The following is a 22,118-nucleotide window of genomic DNA, read 5'->3' as shown; positions in this document are numbered from 1 at the left end:
ACATTAGGCTAGTCGCTGAATTCACACACACACGCGCGCAGATATTCCATTGAACTTCCTCCTCAGCTGTCAAAGCGTCCACACCATTGCTCGTGGAAGCAATATCATCTTTTTTTTTATTTAGGATATTAGACGGGGCTTAATCTGAGATGGAGGGCCAGCGCTGGTTACCACTGGAAGCTAACCCAGAGGTATGGAAATAATTTCCTGTTGATTTAGTTTTATATCGTTCAAGAGTTCATTTTAGCAGCAACGGTAAGCTGCTGCTTATGTCTTTTACATCATATTTTATATGATACTGTTTTGTGTTCTGTGTCTGCTTTACAGGTTATGAACCAAGTGAGTAGATGTCTCGGCTGTCTGGGTGTGTCTAGGATTCAAAACTTGTGCCAAATGAATGAATCAGGTTATTAAAGCACGCTGGTGATAAAGCTAATTATCAACTTTGATTTATTATGTTAATTAATAATGCTGCGCTTGTTATATTGTTTGTAACTTTATTGCATTTGTACTAATGTAAAATATATTTTATGTTCCACATTAGTTTATTATTCATTATGTTTAAATAGAAATGCTTTTGTATTGTGTAGGCCCTTTGGTGTCTATGCATGTTCATACACTTCAAGCCCCTTACTAGTCTTATATGATTTGTATTTAATCATTGTATTTAATCTACGTGTTGTGTTATACTTTTGTTAAGTTTTTACGGCAGCTTGGCTTGGTACCCACCTGGCAGTTTGGGGATGTGTACGGTCTGGAGCCCGAAGTTCTCAGTTTGGTGCCAAGGCCTGTGTGCGCTCTACTTTTGCTCTTCCCTATAACAGAGAAGGTATGACTGTACTTTACACTCATATAGACTCCATGTCCGTAAACAAGCTCTGTGTTTGTAGTTAGTTGTCTGTTTGTAAATTATGGTGGACATGAAACTGGATATGGTTGTTTCTGGCATCAACTCTTTCCCATATATATATATATATTAGGGGTGGAGCCGAACCCGAATACGGTATTCGGAAAGGCACAAATAACGTGTTTTTTACAAATACTTATTTCGAACAAATACTTTAAAAAATATTTGTATTCGGGAACAAGAAAAACTTTATTTCAAAAATCTGCGTTTCCTCATGAGACCGCAGTGCGCCTGGATGAGTGAGTGAGTGACGGACACAGGCTGCTCCACACAGCAACAGAGAGCGCTCGGCTGAGCGAAAAAACACTCAACTCCAACACTATTTTTGTTGAATAGATGTTTGTACCTTAACTGGGTTCCTGAGGCAGTTTATAACTTTCGAGAAGCGATCGGGAGATTATTCCATTACGCGGCATTATTGACGTCTGCAGTCGGGTGCTCTCGTGTTCGCTCTGTTTAGCTGTTTAGCGCGGTAATTTAGACAATAGGCTGTTGACAGAGTAACGTTAACGTTCGGTTAAAAAGTTTAAAAATGCTTGTGTAGTTTTGTCGAATTGTATGCACGTGTGGGAGTTATATGGTACGTAAGTTACTCTGTCTGTTGCAGACAGCAATGTAGGCTGTAGGCTTCACAATGTTCACAATGGTATTTTATTAGTTGTTGGTTTAACCATGGTGGATGAGGTAATGGCTGTTATGTTATTTTCTATTCAATGACATTCCTTGTTTCAGTGTTGGATTTATGGAAAAACATCAACCAATATTGCATATCCATAATTATTATAATGGATATAATTAAAGAATACTTACACATAATGTAAATTAGAAGTGTAACGCAAATTTTTTTTTTATGATTACGATTTTTACGCCTATTTTGAATTTTACTCGAATACAAATACAAATACAAATACTTTTCCCTCCTCAACAAATACAAATACAGATACAAATAGCGGCTGCTTTGCACACCCCTAATATATATATATATATATATATATATATATATATATATATATATATGTAGTATATATATGTAGTATATATATGTATGTTAGAGATGCACTGATATTAAATTTCTCAGCTGATACCGATAGCCGATTATTCAGAATGATATCGACCGATGCCGATAGTTAGTTTTTTTTTCTTATGAGTAAAAAATCTCTCCCAAATAATGTTGCGAACTATACAGAGAACCCTCTCATTTGGTACACTATAGTACTAGAGGTTAAAATTAACAAGAGAGCTATTATATTCAACTGCTATTTATTTCCAGATATAATATTTATACTCAAATAAAAGCTGAAATGTTTGTATACAACTTACACATATAAGGTAGTTTTCATAAGCACTTGTCTTCATGGCAAATTTATTCAAACATTTATAATTAACAGTAAATAATCTCCCTTGACAGCAACATGGTGTCGGCCCACATCTGGTATGTGTTGACTGCACGTGTACCAGATGTGGGCCGGATCTGGGTCGACGACACTGTTCCTCTCTAGTGGGTTTTTTTTAAAAAGGGAACTAACAAACCGATGACTTTCCTGAGGTAAAATAAAAACTGTGCATCTCTAATGTATGTGTGTGTGTGTATATATATATGAATCAGGTAAAGACTTGATCTGCATGAAATGTAACAGAGATTTTGAGTAATTTTTTCTCTTTATTATGACCCAAAATAACTGAATTTGCTGTACCAAATGTCTAATGATATTCATGATTTGAGCACCTTTTCTGTTGGTTTAAATTATAATCTGTCTAATCTTTATGTGGTTATGTAATTAGTGTTAGTGACTTGGGCAGTTAGGTTTCAGCATGACAAAACATGTAACAAATGATATGTGTTATACAAACCTGAGCTCTAATACAAATATGCACAAACGTTAATTAACATTACTATCTAACAAAGTTACTTAGGCAGTAAATTAAGAAATTAGACAAAACTGCAAGCAACTTGTATTAAAGGTGCAGAAAGTGATTTCTGAGAAACAAAAAATAAGCAAAGATGACGACTGAACGACAAGGAAGAACAAAAAATTTGTATACAAGCAAGAGTTTGTTGATAGTCGCCAACAGCACACCATCTTCAGACAAACAATGGCTGTGTTTACATGTGGCATTAACATGCGATCACCTTGATCCGATCAAGCAGATTGGATCAATAGCCAATCAGGACAAGGCGTGTTCACATTAAGTGGCCTCTGTATCTGGATAACCGATTGGATTTCTGTTTCTCGCACAATATTTAAAGCAACAATATTTTTATGCTTAGCGTAAATCAACTTTCACTTTACCGTTTATCAATGGCAATGCCCACAGCAGGGACTTTTTTGTGATTTATTCAACAAAAGTACAAGTGATCACAAATAGGGTATTTAATTTCCCCAACATTAATCTTGTATGATGAAAAGCATTTATGTGTAACATGTAGAAAACGGCAGTATCTGAACACCTTTGCATTAAAGAAATAAAATAACACCCATCACATTAAAGAGCATTATTAGAACTAAACAAGGGTAGGCTATACAATACCAGATTAAGAGTAAAGATGATACAAATTAAACAATGTCCCAATGCTTTCACTCACTCACTTTCCTTTCCTTTGCAATCTCCAGTCTTAGATCAAATTAAGTTTTTTGAATGAAGGAATACTTCTAGAGTTGATGATACAAAAATAACTGGGTTGATCATGTTAAACAAGTCACATCATTAATCATCAGGGTTTAAGGTTATGACTATATTGATAGAAATGGGAGATTAATAAACATGCTGAAACAACAAAAACATAAAAAAATACCAAGTGTATTCCGATTATTCCTTTGGCAAAGCAGCACACGCTCTTCATCAAGATCTGATGACTGATCACTGACTGTGATTGTACAGGCGATCGCCTCGTTCAGATAATGTTGCACAATTAAAATGGAAAATGACACCGTATAATGCAAGTCTAAAAGAAACAGTTTTAAAGATGGATGTTTATTGTAAGGTTCAAGTACCGGTAATTTCTTGTCAACTGTCTGTCCATTATTTTCTGACAGCCACGTGGGGAGACTGGGCGGGGATTTTTTTATGACGTCGCCCTCTGAATGTAGATACGATGACTGGATTGCATTAGCATTACACTGAGATCCGATCACAATGCGTCCTCGACTACCTCTGGACCAGGACACGCTGATCGGATAACATTCCAATCAGAAACGTGTTTACACTTCTTGTCTATGTGGACAACATCCAGATACAGGTCGCATGTTAATGCAAAGTGTAAATGCAGCCAATGATGACACTCAAAACTGTCCAGTTAATGTAGCTCACATTATAACAACAGCATATATTGGTTCTGTGAAACATAGCAAAACCAATGTTACTCGCGTATGAAAAGACTATATTCATAATCGGTCAGTAGAATGAAGCATCTTCGTCATTCGTTTTTATTATTATTTTTTACAACATGATATTTACTGTAGATTTATTTTTAGTAATATAATTCTTTTCCTCAATGTAGTATGAAACCTTTAGACAGGAAGAGGAGGCAAAAATTAAGGCACAAGGGCAAGAGGTGTCCTCGGATGTGTACTTCATGAAACAAACCATCGGCAATGCTTGTGGTACAATAGGGCTTATTCATGCCGTGGCAAACAATCCAAGGCATCTGGAGTTTGGTAAGTATATGAGTTGCTCATTTTCAGAATGATTTCCCTTATTTTGAAAAGTATATTATTAGTCAGTTCATTTGTTTGTTTAATATATTTGTTTATGGTATGTTGTGAAATTCTTCTTTTACAGAGCCGAATTCGCCCCTTAAGGCATTTTTACTGCAGTCTGCAAAGATGAGCCCAGAAGAAAAGGCAGCTTTCCTTGAAAAAGATGAGGTGATAAAATATTGTGTATTTTAGTACAGCAGCTTGTAACTGGAACTTTAAAAAAAAAAAACTTCTGACTGTTTTCAGCCAACCTCTGATATTTTTATGATTTCAGAGTATCCGAGTAACACATGAGTCAAGTGCTCAGGAAGGACAGACTGAGGTTGGTATTTGCTAAATATAGTAGTTGATTAGTTGTTAATACAGCATTCAAAACAGTACCAAGTATCTACACACATTTTGAAGTTTTATCCCATTGCTGAATGTTCCATGTTCTGTTTTTCTTTTGTTGTGGTAGTATACATTTTGAAATGCAGACTATATTGGAAATATTGAAGTGTTAGTCCTTGCTTCTTTAAAAAAACAAACAAGGTTATTAAGGCAACAAGGCCAAGCCTATATATATATATTTTGTTTAACTTATAATTAATTCCGGACCCATTAATTAACACAACACATTTTTGCATATCTGGGTTTTCTGATATGGACAAAAAAAATTGTCACCATGAAATCAAAATCGAAATGGAATATTGCAAGGTTTATTGTAAATGATTTATCCTTTTTTTCTTTAAAATTCATGTGCTCTCTAATCTTTGATCAAAAACATTAACTTCCCCACTGGCTCAAGGATGGAACTGTAGAGTGCTGCAATGATTACGTACTTTTGTAGGCCAACCTGGAAGTTAGCATCACACTGGTTCCCTTGACAAAAACCCAATAGGATTTTTCCATTGGCTTTTGAATTAGCACAAAATATAAGCCCTGTGATCTACAAACGTTTTATACTTGCACATTTTGTCCAAGATAACTTGCAAGATAATTGTCACAAAAAACACAACTTTTATTCTCTTTGAAGCCAAAATGCAATCTGCAGAAAAAAAGAAAAAAAAAGTATATAACAGCTTATCACTGTCCTCATCTTCCACTTAATAAATCTCTTGTTTCTGCCTTTGTTCCTTTGAATTTGAAAATATCTGCTGTCTTGCGTGTAAGAGACCCACTTTAAATGCGTCTGAAATTGCACACCCAAAATTGTTGCTGCAGTCTCCTACAGTATAACCTTTAAGACCCCTTCCAATCTTGTTTCACGTCTTTTCAAAGGACTGAGATGACTTTCCTAATTCCTGACCTTATTGTTTTCTCTGACACTGAGGCCTTTAGCACTCTCTTTGTGTTGGATCTCAGTTCTGCTTTTATGTCTTGTTGCTACACCAGTGTCGTAGAAAAAGTCCAACCTGCTAACTTATTTGTTCTGCTCACCTTTATAGGCTCCAGGTTTAGATGAAAAGGTGGATTTGCATTTCATTGCCTTTGCAAACATTGAGGGATATTTATATGAACTGGGTAGGTACATTTTAATAAATGTATTTTTTGTCATTTAGTTTTGGGTGCTTGTCACTTCTGCAAACAAAATGTAAAGATTAACAGTATCAACATCTATTTAAAGAAATATACTTCATATTTTTATACTTAATTATTACAGGTGTTATGTTCATGTGTTTCAGATGGACGTAAACCTTTTCCAATTGTTCATGGGAAAACCACAGACGACACATTTCTTGAGGTGTGATGTTTCTCATTGACTTTCTATAGATGTATAGACTCTCTCTGACAAGGTTGAATATTTGGAACTTGTTTTAGTTTGTTGGCATTGTTTAAATTGTGTTTGATCCACAGGATTCTGCAGAGGTCTGCAAGAAGTTCATGGCACGTGATCCCCAGGAGCTCCGCTTCACTGTGGTGGCTCTTTCCAAAGCATAAATGTTCTTATTTTACCTGAAAGAAAAACTGCCAATCATTCAGAAGTGCTGAATACTTTAACACTTTAGCATTTATACAGTATAGGTTAAATTTTGACTGATTAAAATAAAAGTTTGTTGAAAGTTTTGATCATGAGGCAAATAAGCAAATTAGAATTAGCCAATATCAAGAAATGTACATAAAATTATTTTGTATCTGAATGTTGACACTCTGACTAAAATGCTTTTTTGTGTTAATTTCTCCAAAATGATATGAAATCTATTCTCTGTTAATGATACAAATTGACCTAAGAGTGTTGTTTTTCTGCCAGTAAAGAAGCCATTCTAAAATAAGTTCTCATGATGAATATATACACATCATATTTTGACAAAAATAAATGTACTGTTCTCACAGAAGTGTTGGACTGATGCCTGTTTCATTACATATGAGGTCCTACTTCTAAATACAATAAGCAGTTAAGAATAAAGAACAACTGTCCAATGTTTTCATCTCATGTTGGCCTCATTGCAGTATTATGAATAATCAAGCAATTATTAATTTCTATCTTTTGTTTTTACATCCATACTTTCCCCCTTCAAAACAGCAATGTTATCTAAAAATAAATTAAAATGTTAACCACAATACTTGATTCAGATTTATTATAGAATGTAAGATTTACTTATATTTAAGAAACATTTTAATTGTTTTTATACCACATTCAGTGGTCACGTGTTTGAATAATGACTTGTCCATGGAAATTCAAGGTACCTTTGTTTCCTACATAGCTGTGATGATTTATTTGCGAATTATTTGATAAATACCATTGAAATAAGCATGTAGGCCTAATGTATGGGCAGCTGGTTATTATTGCAAAATAAATGCTGATAGGTTCAGAGTTTCTGGAAGATCTGTCTTCTCGCGTAATTAAAATTATTTTGTTATTCGTTAATTGTAATTTAGTCAGAATGACTAGCAGACTGAAATTCATCCCTCATTTGCATTCATCCCTAGTATGTACTTTCACTTTAAAAATCAAAATGATCAATAAGCTGACAAAACGTGTATTTAAATGATTAGAAGTCGCCACCCTCTGCTTAAATTACAATTTACCATTTTTATGCTATGCAGTTCTGATCTTCAACTTTTTACTCTGTACGTAAACATTAACTAAATCTTAGACAGTCGTTTTTAAATATTTTTGTTTTTTTCTCCAGTGGTGCTTTATCCTACCTTGGCACCTGTAACGTAACCTGACGGTAGTTTAGATGTGTATCCTGACCGATCCTGACGCACTAGGGGGCGTATAAAGTACACAACACAACTCTAAAGTTTCTCTGGAGTAGGTAAAAGAACGAGGGAAGATTTAAGGGTTTATCTTGCGTCCTTTACGGTCGTTGACGTTCGATGGAGTGGTAGTTTTGAAACTGGCAGTAGGCTAGTCGAATAAGAAAAGTGTTTCACCGACTGACTTTTTTTTTTTTTTTTTTTTTTAAGAAAGCAGGTAACGTTAGTATTAAAAATATTCACGCGACGCGGTACCGTAGAACAGAACTCTCGCGTCTTGGCTTGGATTGTAGACGCCTGTTTCCTTACAGCTTCACCGGTGATGGAGTGGCGAGCCCAGTCTGCAGTGGGTTATGAGGCTGCTTACTCAGAAGCACAGAGATGGATTGAGGTAAGAATGTTCTCACTTTTACACGTGCCGTGCTCTCATTTAAATCAATTCAATTTAGGAAAAATGACACTTGAAACTGCCAAATTATGAGGTAACTTAAACGATAGAGCACTGAATATATTCATTTAAGACTCATGTTGAATTATACCCAGACACACCCGTTAAATTCATCTTTAACATAATTTATAAAAAGCTGACGACAACATTTGGTGTTGCATGAGAAATGTAATGCGTATACAAGTATCTTTAAAAACTTGATAGTGTATGAATAGGTAGCTAAATCAGACATTAGTGTCTCTGTTTGTTTATGATTAGTTTGGAGTGGGGGTTCAATCTTCAGCTGGCTGGTAGGAGTCACGTGACCTATCAGTGGCTGGTGGCAGCTGGCAGTCTGATTCTGACAGGTCACGTGACCTGTTGGTAGCTAGCGGTAAAGCGGTTAGCCTTGGCAAGTTTAAAGTTTTGTGTTCCTCCCTCTCTGGCGAATTCCATTCATTTATTTTTGTGCATTTGTTGATATGATGATGTTCCTTTATATGATTGGTGTTTTAGATAATTTTATCGTAATTAAAAAAAGTCATATAGCCCTGGTTGGTTACTGACGCTTCTCTGGCCGCTCAATCTAGCCAGCCGGGGATGAGCTACGAGTATATATTATTTATATATATATATATATATAGGCCTATATATATAAATATTCACAAAAATAAAAAACCTATATATATATTCAATTATTATAAAGCCACAAAAGAAAAACATTCCACAAGAATCAGATTAAAGTAGGCCTATGAAAGATAAAACACGAAACTCATCATAGACTAGGCCTAAGGAATTGAGCACAAATGTGTTGGAGTTTGCAGCTTGGCCTATTTTATTACAGGTGTAAAACACGAGTGGCAAAAAATAATTCCTTGGAATGAGAGTAGGAGTTGGAACGTAAGACTAACCAACCAGTAGGGATCATGGCCATTTGACCACTTTATTTGTGATAAAGCTCTCTAACATGTAGATTGTGTAAATTAATGTATTTATGAGAATATATAAATTATAAAATAATATATTTCCTTGCGGCGAGAGTGATCGAGAATGCGTTATAGCTCAACCACGACTGGCTGGATTGAGCAGCCAGGAAAGCGTCAGTAAGCAGCCAGTCGTGAATCAACCAGGGCTATCTGACTATTTTAATTACCATAAAATGCTCTAAAACACCAATCATGTAAAATAACAATCATTTCAAGAGATGCACAATAATAGATGAATGTAATTCACCACAGCTAGAGAGGGAGGAATACAAAACACAAAATCTGCCCCAAAAAAAAATCAATGGTTTCTGAAACTTACCAAGGCTGACTTGCCAGCCACCAGCAGGTCACGTGACCTGCCAGAATCAGACTGCCAGCTGCCACCAGCCACTGACAGGTCACGTGACTCCTGCCAGCCAGCTGAAGATTGAACTCCTACTGTTAGTTTGAGATAATTGTCTGTTCTCATTTACTTTTACCAAACGCCGAGGGTGAATAAATGAGGACAGATTTCACAATTTGGGTTGAACAATCACTTTAATGTATCACGGTTTACTTTTATGTGAAATTTTCTTTAACCTATGAAGGTCTCGCTCACAAATAACATTTCTTGTACCCTGTCACATTTCATATCATTGTCAAAACGGAGATATTCTTTGTTTTTTATTATTGTATTATTCTAAAAAATTTATAAATAAAGTAATTCTCTAATATTGATTAATGAAACGAATACTTAAAACAAACTTTTTATTCATTATTTATAAAAGTTTTAAATATTTCACATTTATGAATTATTATCTTCCTGTCCACCACCAACACATTTGGGGTATGTGATTAAGAGGACATGACAATGCATTTTTGTATCTTATTCTACGAACAGTGATGCATTAAAGGGATAGTTCTCCCAAAAATCAATTATGTCCTCAATCAATCACCCTCTTGTCGTTCCAAACTTGTACGACTTGTGGACGTTATACAAAAGATTAAAAAGAAGATATTCTGAAAAATGTTGGTAACCAATTTGGTGACCATTGACCTCTATTGGGCATAAAACAGTGAGACATTTCTCAAAATATGTTCCACAAAAGAAAGAAAATCAAGGTACAAAAAAATGAGGGTGAGCATAAATTACAACAGCATTTTCATTTTGGGGTAGAACTATCCCTTAAAAAACTTTTTAGAAAAAAACTGATCTATTAAATTTTTTCATCAAGTTCACAGTGGAAAAACCTGCAACAGTTTTCACACGCTTTACTGGGTTTATTCTTCCAAACCCTCTGGAACCCACTTAGTCCAGGGAACAAATGATTAGGACTTTCCTATCCTTGTGAATTCCCTTCTCAGCGGGAGATGGCAGGGCCAAAGCACTGGCTGTAACTGAACAAATATTGTTCTTAATTCATGAGGGGTGAATCTAATGCTTTCAGTGTGACATCAGTCTCTCACACATGCACACTGGTTCATTGTCACAGGCAGTGGACCTTGGCAGGGCAGTTTCAGCCCCAAGCCGATTGCTCCCCTGCAAAGGAAGGTGATGTGCCGCTTAGCGTCCAATCTGAATGACTAACGGGTTGTCAGGCGTGAGGGTGCACTGAGCAGTCCTGGAGTCTGAGTGTGTGAGTGTGTAGGGTGTTATAGTCAGCTGAACGATCTGGAGTTTGTCACATGTGCTCATTCTTGTGGGCAGAGACATTCCTGTTTTTTCTCCAGGGTAGTTCTCAGCTTGTTCAAGTCAAACCTAAAATTAGCCACCCTTCTGAAGTTGCTTGGCATATCTAAGTGTAGAAAGTTGCCATTAGCCACTGTGGCTAAATCATTATTGTAGTGAAATCATATTAAATAAAAGTTTTTTTAAATATCTCATCCATTATTGCTTAGGTAAATCAGGGTAATTAATTTGAAGTTTAAATTTGTAGTTGTATATAAGGTAATTTTTTTTTTTTAATATTTGACAGATTTGAATTGATTGTTCTTTTTAGCCTGAAATGACCCTAGAGATGTGGTGTTGAGCATTTTCTCCCAATATTCCTTCTTGCTCAGCAGACTTTACTTGGGCAAAGGGATTAAAGCACTTTGGCACAATTAACGATGTGCAGCATTCCGTGTGTCCAAACAACTTGGAATGCCTCATTGCTCCTTCATGAATGAACAATCGCTGTGTGCAAAAGTGCAGCTGAATTAAAATAATGTCTTGCATTATCAAAACCTGCTATTTAAATGAGTATGTGATCACGTTATTTGAGCTTGAAGGACAAATAGTTTGTAATAACTAATTTTTTGGAGTAGATGTGTAGGTACAGGTAGAATAGGTGTATGTGGAGGTAAGGGATGTGAGACTGTTTACCTGTAATTTGAATTCTTTAGAGAATCTCAAATTTGTGTTTTTTAATAGAAATACAGTAAAAACAATAATATTGTAAAATATTAAAATTTTAAATTGTTTTCTATTTTAATAAATTTCAAAATATAATTTATTCCTGTGATGGTGAAGCTGATGAATATTCATCATCATTACTCATGATCCTTCAGAAAACATTCTAATATGCTGATTTGCTTATCAAGAAACATTTCTTATTATTATCATTGTTGAAAACAGTTGTGCTGCTTAATATTTTTGTGGAAACTATGATACTTTTTTCCAGTATTCTTTTATCACTGTCACTTTTGAACCATTGAATGGATTCTTGCTATATAAATTCTGTTTTTCCTTTTACAATTAGTATATAATTTAATAGTAGCCTACTAATATAGTTTCATATTTTTGTTCAGTTATTTATTGGTTATGTAAGTGATTTGTTCAAGCTTTCAAATTGTTCTCCACCTGCTACAGAGATCTGTTTAAAAACAATAAGACATCATGGGCATTACAATGACAGGAACAGCAGGGGTCAGGATTTCATATGTCATTGAACACTGATGTTTACTGCACCATGCTGTGTGTGCTTCATATATAATTAACCTCTTGTCTCTTTACACTCCATATCTGTAAGAGTTTGTAATGGTTACATAAATCTATATGAAGGGGACAGGAAGCTATTTGACATTTCATTCCAAAAACATTGATCTTTAATATTCTGACAACTTACAACTTGTTGGCTGTATTATAAGATTATCCTTTTTTTCTTTTTCTTAAGCTTTGAAAGATTTAGATCAGTGTGACACGGACTACAAAATTCCTGTTGAAATAATCTACCTTTAGTTTGTAACTTGTAGTACTATTACTATAGGATTATAGTGTTTGTCCATACATTATTTTTGTCCTTGTTTTGTTCAGCAGACATAGAAAGTGTCCTTTGAAGCTCTGCTTCTAAAAGAGAACAATTGCGGTTCAAATCTCGCAGTCAATGCTGATCTCAACATAACCAGTGTCATTTTACATGTAAGGCCCTCCACACCCTCTAAATACATGCCATGTTTTTGAGTGACAGTCAAGTAAAAGCAGCTTAAGAGTGTTCTGTTCTACACCACAGACATCCATAAGTTGTTACCCTTTATTGACATCTCTAAATTTCATATCTTTTGCATAATTTGTTTTTGCAACGAGACCGTTTTGGAGATATTACAATACAGTATGTCTGATCTGATTGTTTGTAGTTAATTTCTTAAATTTAATGTTATACCAGTAGCATATTATAAAACATACCTAAAGTTTTACTCATAATGACATTGTCTCATAAAAGCTAAACTCTGTCAAATGTTTTTCCTGGGGTTTAAACTTGGAAATTGAAAACATTTGCATCGGAAAAAGGGCTTTACTCATAGATTATGTTATATGAGGTGTGGAGCAACAGGGCTCACATTGTAACCGTGTAGTCTGAGGGAATAAACACAACATAAATGCTTCCCTGTGTGTGAGCAAAAACAATGGGCTGCCTGCTTTCTGTATCCTGCAGGAGTAGTTTGAGATCATTGGAAAGGCATGAAGCTGTGTGTAGAACTGTGACATTCCTCCAGATGCTCTCGTTCTTTGTGGTTTGGCCACTGGGCTCCAGCTCTGATTACTGAATAACCCACGATTCTCCAAAAGAGGCTGTGTTATTGTTCTGGTGTGCTAGACGCTCGGAAGAACAACTTTCCTCTCCTTTCCTTGGACATCCTAACTTCCCACTCACTGGTTCTTAGTGCTTCCTGTGTTTGTCCATGTCTCGCAGGCAGTCACTAAGAAGAAGTTTGGGAGCAGTAATTTCCGGAGTTCTCTGGAGAATGGACTTCTGTTGTGTGAGTAAGTAAAGCTATGTTTATATATACTTCTTTATTTTTTACTATGGTTTTCTTGCTTAAACCATGAAAAGGATTCTGCTATAATTTTGTGGCTTAGGCTATCGTTTTGTAATGGTTTTTAATATTCATTGCAATTTCTGTCCACCACAAACATAATATAATCATGTAAACAGTCCTAAAGGACAGTTCATTCAAATAGGGGACATTCAGTCTTCATTTACTCACCCTCATGTTGTTCCAATACTGTATGATTTCTTTCGTCTATGGAACACAAAGGAAGTCTGATTATTTTATTTTTTTTCTCCCCATACTATTAAAGTAAATGGGGTCCAAATGTTTTGAGCTCCAAAAGTACATAAAGGTAAGGGAAAAGTAAACTGGTTTAAATGAAGTCTCCTGAATCAAAAATTACCTTGCATGATCAACAGAGCAAGAATTAAGTGGTTATTCAATCTCAAACCTCATTGGTGCTTGTGTCATAATGTTAAGCAATGACATTCACTTATATGTTACCTTTATGCCCTATTTGAACCCCATATATAGAATTAGTTTGCCGCCAGCACACTGACTTTTGACTCGTAAATGTGTATGGACAAATGTGTATGTGTGTGTGTGTGTGTGTGTATGTGTATATATATATATATATATATATATATATATATATATATATATATATATATATATATATATAAAATATTAATAAAAAAGCACATCTTAAAGGGGTGGTTGAGTATGATTTCACTTTTCTAACTTTAGTTAGTGTGTAATGTTGCTCTTTGAGCATAAACAAAATCTGCAAAGTTACAATGCTCAAAGTTCAAAGCAAATGGAGATATTTGCTTTTAAAGGTGCTATGTGGAGTTTTTCTACTAAAATGAATCCAGTTTTTATTTTATTGTTTTATTGTGTGAAGGGGTTGTAATCTCACAATAAAATGATCCACTTGGCGGGTTTTGCTATTACCTCTGAAAGCAAGTATTCCTATTTCTATGTGAAGTCTCCGGGTCGGATTTGCCGCAAAATCCAGTGACGTGACGGAGACCTGCATGCGCGCTCCTCCGAGTCATTTCCTTCAGAGGCTAGGCGAGGATCCTCTTTAGGATTCCACGTAAATGGAACATTCTAGCAAGTGCACGTCATTGCGTCCGTCAGTGAAACCCCGCGAACTCTAACGCGAAGCGGAGGGGTCTTGAATAAACCTAAAAGGGTTGTATTCGCTGTAAAAACTGGCTCGCTATACATTATCCCGCTTATTACATGGCTGCCTACCTAACAAAATAAATCAATAATAATAAATCAATAATTTCTTAATTTGAGACAAAATATTGATTTAAAAAGGAGTTTATTGATTTAAAAATGATTGTATTGCCTGAGTGAACAGAACTGCGTCCATAGCAACATTCTAGCTGTTAAAACGCATGCAATGGTAAAATGCCGGTGACGGCAAACAAGCTAACACTTGTTAAAATGACAGGTTAGCCATAACGTAATTTGTATAATTTGTAATATCAATACGGTAGTAATTTGTACTGGCATTTAAACGTTAAACTTTACTTATATGACGGTTATAACAAATGTATCGTAACGTAAATATAGCCTACTTGCATTTAAAAGCATATTGCCCCGTTATTGCTCCGACTCCGCTAACATCCGACATTTTGTATTTTTTTTTTAAACAAGATAGCAAAGCTGCGCGCATAGGATTGTGGGCGATTTGATAGCGCGAAGAGCGCGAAGTCTACACCTATGCACCCTTTCCTTTATATGGGATATTTTCTGAACGAAGGACTCCGCCCTTGGTTGAAATTCTGAGGCTCCTCGACATTGGAACAGTCCTTCGACGGATGTCGATGACGTAGCATCCTCGAAATTCCGGCTTCCGAGGATCCTTCCTTGACATTGAGAAACGGCTACAGACTCCAACACAAACTCCACATCATAATAAATAAAAACTAGCACTATCTTGTAAACGTATTGGTTGCAATCTGAAACATCACCGCTAGATGCCGCTGAAAACTCCACTTAGCCCCTTTAAAGAAATCGTTTTTTAAGGACTACAACAAACGGCTGGTAGGGACAACACGACATTCCTCACGGGTTAGTGACATCACCAACCCTAAAATTTACATAAATCCCGCAGTCCATGTTGAGAAGAGGGAGAGTTGTTGTAGTCCAGCACATTTGTGAGTCCGCTCAAACATCAGCTACGTAAATTCATCAACTAACCATTCAGAGACCTGTTGCATTCTACGTGTTGTCACTTATTGAGTCTCTCCATCATTGTCGGATTCCGTTTAAACATAAAAGGCAGAACAGTTTCTGTCATTTTAGTGTGTGTCTGCATGAAGTAATCGGAGCTGCTAACACACAAGCTCTTGAAACCCTGCCCTCTGTGTCGGGACCAGCAGCTAATTTGCATTTAAAGGGACAGACACAAAATGGTGCGTTTTTGCTAACCCTCAAAAAGTGACAACTTTAACATGCTATATAAAAATATCTGTGAGGTATTTTGAGCTAAAACTTCACACACACACACACACACACACACACTTTAGGGACATCAAATATGTATTTTACATCTTGTGAAAGGGGTATTTAAAAAAAAAATCATAAGCATGAATTCAACATATAACAAATAGTAATGCATTCAAAATGTAAAAATATACATTCTACTTGACATTACTGGAAAAAATATCGTTCTTTTAATTCATTCAAGAGGTCACTACACTTCTTCAAGTGATGCCAGGTCAGAGTTCACCAAACTTTAACTTTGGAACTCAGTGAAATGCAAAACTTTTCTCACGAGCTTGCATTTGCGGTCTGATGCGTATGCATATAAATGGAAGTCAATTGAACGAAAAGTGTTGTGTGACCGCCCCTTTATTTTGCTAGTTACGTGAAAAAAGTAATCTAATTACTTAACTCGCATTACTTGTAATGCATCACCGTCAAGACTGTGCTGAAGTAACCATTTAGCCTGCTTCTACAAGACTTTGAGCTCTTTATGACTCATGTTTCACTGGACTCGTGCGTTCTGCATTGCAAATGAAATGTAGTACCAGGTAAGTTACCAAGCAAGTTTACATCATAAAAGCCAAACATATGGAGCTCAAAATGATATAGTTTACAAATCATGCAGCATAGTAAAAGTTTTTTAAAGTCTTTAAAATAGTATTGTGCAAGGAACCGTGCAAAATACGTCTTTATTAATCAAAAATCTGCCGCTGTAATCATCATTTGAAATGCGAGAAGGAATAAAGGTTGCAAAAATGTGGTTAGAGAGGCACATTTTCCCAGTGAGCCTATGTTGGAGCAATCCCTTTAACTGCTTTTCTTTAATGCACTGAAACAATATTTTACCTGATGGCTGAAATGTAATGAAGCTAACACTACCTGAACTTTTTCGTTTGGAATTTGCATTTAATGGCAGCTGCATGACATTTAGGCTAATGTGCATGATGCCATGCAGCTATTTTTAAAACAAATAATTTGTACCCTGCTGTCACAATCAGACTCTCTTCCATCCCAGGAAGCATTAGTAAGCCCAGCAGAGGAAAACAACATGGATGGCAGAGCATTTAAAAGGACAGCTGGGAAGAGGTGATCCATAGTGCCAGCTACTCTAGCCGGGTTCAGAAACCTGAGCAGAGGGCAGGCACACGTGGAGAAGCACTCTCAGCTCTCAGGCCTCTTGTGCTGTTTATGTAAAGAGAGCGGTGGGTCGGTGGACTGGGCGTGATATGCTGCAAGCTCAGGGATTTCAGCACATTTCTGAACCTGACTGGATGGTTTTGGGGCAGTGCGTGGGCCGGTTTGACACGCTGGTGTCAGTCGAGTGACTCAGCAGACTAATTACCACAGTCCAGTGCAGAATGTCATCGTCCTGCTCCTGCGCTCTCATGCCGCCTGCTTACAGTCTGTATACTGAGCCATTAGCTTTGCTATTTCCACATGAGCTAACAAAAGCCTACATAACCTGAGGACACTGTCAGTCTGGATTTCACATCTAAACAAAGAGTCCAGTGAAACTACTGCATGGGGCCGACACAGCAATGGCTTGACTTTAGCTTAAAGAGTGTACAATACTTCTTAGTGAATGGGTAGATGTGTTTTAGTGATTACAGACAGAGAAGAAATGGCCAACACTACATATTCTTTAGATACTGTATCTAAATAAAAATATTTGTATATTTTTTTATTTTATAAAAAAATAATATTTTGGGCCACCAATCTAAATTTAAAAAACTTTGTGTTGCTCTAGCTCCATATATTAATATATATATACTTTTCCCATTTCTTTTAAACGGGTGCACATCTCTGACTTCGTTACCATGTTATGACCCTACTTTTGCATGCCGCTGCTTCATTAACCAATTAGATTCTACATTTGAATTACCTTTAAATGTAAATGTTACTGTTAAATTCAGCATTCAACCAATCACATATTTACACATAATTTTGTTATTTTTTTGCATGTTATTAAATGCACTACGTGACTTTGATATTGATTCTAAAGTCTGTATTGACCTGTAACAAAAATGGCAGCTATATTATTCACTTAAAGTTTTTAAGCTCAGTGACTGACTTCTACCACAGAAGGAATTGCGCATCACTAAATGAGAGAGATTACACTGTATGAGACGAGTCATAAAAATGTTAATGACTGCCTCTCCCTTTAATGCACATTTCAGTCAGAAATCAAGTTTCTCACATTTCACATGCCTCGCATTATTATATTCCATGCTCATCACTCAGCAGCCGCATGCCTAGTATTTTGCACCTCAATATTTCTGTGTATTTGCTCAAACCAGTTTTACACACAAAACTAGACTTACTTGGAGGCTATTGACTGATGTCTGTTTCCACAGAGAGCTGTTTGTGTTTTTTTCGGGGCATTAGATGGCTTTGTAAACTGAAGCCAGATGGTCAGAATTAAAGAAAGCCATAAACTGGCAACTGACACGCGATGTAATTGTTTGTTGACTTTTGTTCTGCTTTTCTTTTTCTAGACTGATCGACAAGATCAAGCCTGGCATTATCAAGAAATTAAACCGATTATCCACACCTATTGCTGGCTTGGTAAGTTGTTGTTGTTTGTACTTTGACATGCATACAGGATTTTTGCTGTAGTATTGCATTCTGATAAGAACTTTAACTCTTAAAAATAAGTTTGAATGATTTACTAAATGGTTGACCTGTACATGGGTATTCAGCTTAAATTGCAAAAAAAGTGGATTTACTTCGGTCTGTTATTTAATAGAAATCATTTGTCACCATTTTCCAAACAGGAAGCATTGCGATTTTCTATTATAAACGATTCGTACACATGCATGTAGAGAAGGGGAAATTAGATTTTGAAATAATATAATACAACAGTAGAAAAACCTATGCTCTTGCTATGGTCTATGCTCTTGCATTTTAATGCAAGAGCATAGACAAATGGCATATGGGCCTGAATTAAGCTGTTTTTATAGAAACTTTTTGGCCTAATCTATGCAAAACATGCTAATTTATTTCCTATTGCCCTTTAAAACTCTTGACCCAGGTAAGCTTAGATAAGCATCTGCATGTCCAACAGCATCACAGCGGTATTTCCATAAAATGCTTCCAACCCCAAAACCTATCGAGCACAGCCTAAACTCACAATTGAGGGCTTACATGGCACGGGCTTAGCAAAGGCATGCAAAGAAAAACACATAGTTTGGAGTATATTTTAGTTTTGCTAAATACTGCTGAGCCTGTAAAGTTTGTCCATAAGAGAGCTGTTTCTGAGCTTCCAGCAAACCGTAAGATGCAAAAGAACATAATGCACTCATCCAACTATGTTTATGACTGATGAAAGATTTTTTTTCCACTGAATGAAAGGCTCATTCAAGCCTCTGAAATCTTCCCAGCACTATTATTGTTCCTTCTGGCAGCTTGGCTTTTGTTAGACGCAGTTTTATTCTAATACCGAGGTTTTATATTTTGTTAAATCAAGGCTCATTAGTGCAAGAGTGGAAATCTTTGGTTTTGTGGACTGTAGCAACTCTGGCTTTGGATCACTAAACTCTACTCAAGGTTTGGCTTTGGTTGATCTCTGGATCACTTTCCCATAGTTCCATCAAATCCGGAGCCATGGTTTACCCTTGTGTTTCCCCGGATAGCTGATCCTCCTTTTAACAATTTGAAGAGAGGAAGCCTACACTTGTGTGGCACGCTGGTCGGCCACATTAGAAAAGTCATTCTGGCAGGGCTTTGGCCTGAGGTTTAGCAGAGAGATGACTCTGTTGAGCACAGCCCTTCATAAACCCCCCTATAATTGAGCTGGATGGATATATTTGCAATGAGTTTCACCACTGTGAAAAGAGAATTGGCAGAACTGATTATTTGAACAGGATTTTCCACAGGCCACCAGGCTTGTTTGCTCTTAAAAGTGTGCATTTAAGCATTTATATTTTATTATTTACTTTAATTAAACCCTTAGTAATTGTGTTTAGCATTATTGCCTAATAACATAATAGTTTACTGAAACCAACATGATTCATGATTCAGCTTGATATGCTGACACAGTTTATCACAAGAATTGAACTTTAGCATACCTCAGATTAAATAAATATCACCAGTAATGCCTGTTTCACAAACCAACAACCAGCAGTTGCAAAAAAAGTGTTTGACAGAAAGCTTGATAGTTTTTTTTCTGATGGTTGTAATCGCTGAATGAGTATTTCTGACAGGATTAAAATTGTGCACTGGCTGTAAAGTTAGAGATTCATTATGTCACTGTCCCAAAGCTATCTGTGCAAAATGATTAAAACATAGTTTTAACCAACATATCCTGTTGAGGAATTGTAGGTCATTTAAAATTCCAAGTAAAGGTTAAACATGTAATAGTCTGTTTGTTCCTAACCACCTGCTTCAAGACATTTAGGATTCCGGTGACTAGTTGGACCTTTTCAAATCTCAGATATGTTGCATAAGTCTAGGTTAAAGGTTAAGGACACTGATCAAGCTGTTGGAGTGTGAGCATTTGGTTGAGGAACAGGACAAACCATAAGAGACGTCTTGCTGTTGACATTCATTTTCTGTGCGGTGTATCTCATTTGTCACCTTTAAACACAGATAAAACATACTCCAACAGAACCTTTGACCTTGCACCCCGTGAAAGGATTTAAACCGCAGGCGAGGAGGTGATTCAGAAGTAGAGCTCCTCATTGCCATCTGCTAATAAGCATGTTTGCTGTTTAAATATAGGCCAAAGTACCCTGTGATTATTTCAGAGCAAGCGGGAAAGCAGGAAAGGGTGGGCTGCACGCTCTGAACTATCATCCAGATGGTTGATCAAGTCTAATTGAAATAATGTCATAACACGACTTCAGTGCCATGATAGTCTACATTTCTCAACATACCGGATGTGAATGAACACACACAATCTTTAGTTTCCTTATTATTAAAAGCACTTTCTCACCCACCCACCGAGCAATTTTAACAGTTGCTTGGGGGAAATACTTTGTCGTTTCAGTCACCTGTGTTTCATGGCAACCCCGTCTCCAAAATAATCCACCGCCCTAAAGATTCCTCAAATATTCTGCTGAGAGACTTGTGTGGCAGTTTCTGGGTGTGAAAAGTGAGAGTATGCTTGAGTATATATGTTTGTGCACATGCAGGTATGCGTTTGGGTTAGTCTAGAGCGAGTGAAAAGAAAGTGCGTGTGTGTGTGTTTGTGTGACTGCCGTACATGTGTGGGGGAGGGGACTAGTGGCTTTGACTCTCTGTCATACTTTTGCACCGCCCTGAGGCCAAACTCCTGCTCTCACAGGTACAGTCACAGGTCAATCAGTGATATCCTGCCTTTATTCTTTGCTTTTGTGGTGTCACTTTTTATTTGCCACCTGCCCTCTTTCGTCTCCTCCCACTGCTTCAGCTCACTGGACTGAACTTTGGAAGCAATGATTTCTGAACTGTGTGTGCCAAAGAATTCCTCTATGAGTGCTGTCTAACTCAGAAGGTGGACACATATTCTCTTTCGACAGGACAACATCAACCTCTTCCTAAAAGCCTGTTCAAAGCTTGGACTAATAGAAGCCCAACTTTTCCACCCAGGAGACCTGCAAGACTTTTCCACACGTGTGACTGTCAAGTAAGTTTTGGTTTTCTCAACTTACAATGTTCGGTAATATGCTTGAGCTTCAGCCAATGTGAAAATAGCTGTGGTTTAGCTATAACAAAATGTGTCCAACTCCAACCACTGTTTATGGCTCACTAGATGGTGATTTTGGCCGATCTTATTGTTCTCTGGTCTCATATCCACATATTTTTGTAAAACAGGCTTGTATTACTAAACCAGTCATTTAAATTCAACTGAACCCGTATGAAACTCAATGTGAATGGCTATTTTAAAAAGATTCATGGGCACGTTGTTGACATAATAGCTTAATAATATTTATCATACAGTCATGCCTGGCTTGTATGAATATATCTTGTTTGTGAAAATGCATTGAATATTAAATAAAAATCATGAATTAGCTATGCGCTCTTTGTCAGGTGAGAAATTAAAGTTAGAGAAGAGCCAATAAATGAAGAAGAGCAGAGGTGAGTTGCAATGAAACTATAATCTGATCTTAAAAAGGCAGAATCACCCTCATGAGTGAAGCATAAACTCTCATTATCACTGAAACACAAGCTGACAATTGGCCTGTGTATGTGTAAATTCGAGA

General features: G+C 36.5%; 2 protein-coding genes across 3 annotated transcripts in view; both read left to right on the top strand.

Annotated features, from left to right (window-relative positions):
• Positions 1 to 28: 28 nt before the first annotated feature.
• Positions 29 to 7,144, top strand: uchl3 (ubiquitin carboxyl-terminal esterase L3 (ubiquitin thiolesterase)). 2 transcript variants are annotated; one of them, XM_079619480.1, is made up of 9 exons: positions 29 to 191; positions 328 to 406; positions 701 to 829; positions 4,407 to 4,563; positions 4,688 to 4,773; positions 4,880 to 4,927; positions 6,033 to 6,108; positions 6,270 to 6,328; positions 6,442 to 7,144. In XM_079619480.1, exons 2-9 carry the CDS (start codon positions 398 to 400, stop codon positions 6,523 to 6,525), a joined length of 648 nt encoding a protein of 215 aa, XP_079475606.1. In that variant the 5' UTR covers positions 29 to 191; positions 328 to 397; the 3' UTR covers positions 6,526 to 7,144. The 2 variants fall into 2 exon arrangements, with proteins under 2 accessions (XP_079475606.1, XP_079475605.1); XM_079619479.1 differs by having other exon boundaries at positions 34 to 191; positions 328 to 339.
• Positions 7,145 to 7,836: 692 nt separating this feature from the next.
• Positions 7,837 to 22,118, top strand: part of lmo7a (LIM domain 7a) — a 53,378-nt gene continuing 39,096 nt past the window's right edge. The window contains exons 1-4 of the mRNA XM_079617438.1: positions 7,837 to 8,179; positions 13,353 to 13,423; positions 18,432 to 18,501; positions 21,435 to 21,541. Of these exons, the coding sequence (XP_079473564.1) occupies positions 8,111 to 8,179; positions 13,353 to 13,423; positions 18,432 to 18,501; positions 21,435 to 21,541 (317 nt within the window). The 5' untranslated portion in view covers positions 7,837 to 8,110. The remainder of the gene's footprint in view (positions 8,180 to 13,352; positions 13,424 to 18,431; positions 18,502 to 21,434; positions 21,542 to 22,118) is intronic.

Source organism: Phoxinus phoxinus, assembly GCF_949152265.1.
Source record: "Phoxinus phoxinus genome assembly, chromosome: 7".
Taxonomy (NCBI): domain Eukaryota; kingdom Metazoa; phylum Chordata; class Actinopteri; order Cypriniformes; family Leuciscidae; genus Phoxinus; species Phoxinus phoxinus.
This window is presented reverse-complemented; position numbering and strand designations above follow the sequence as displayed.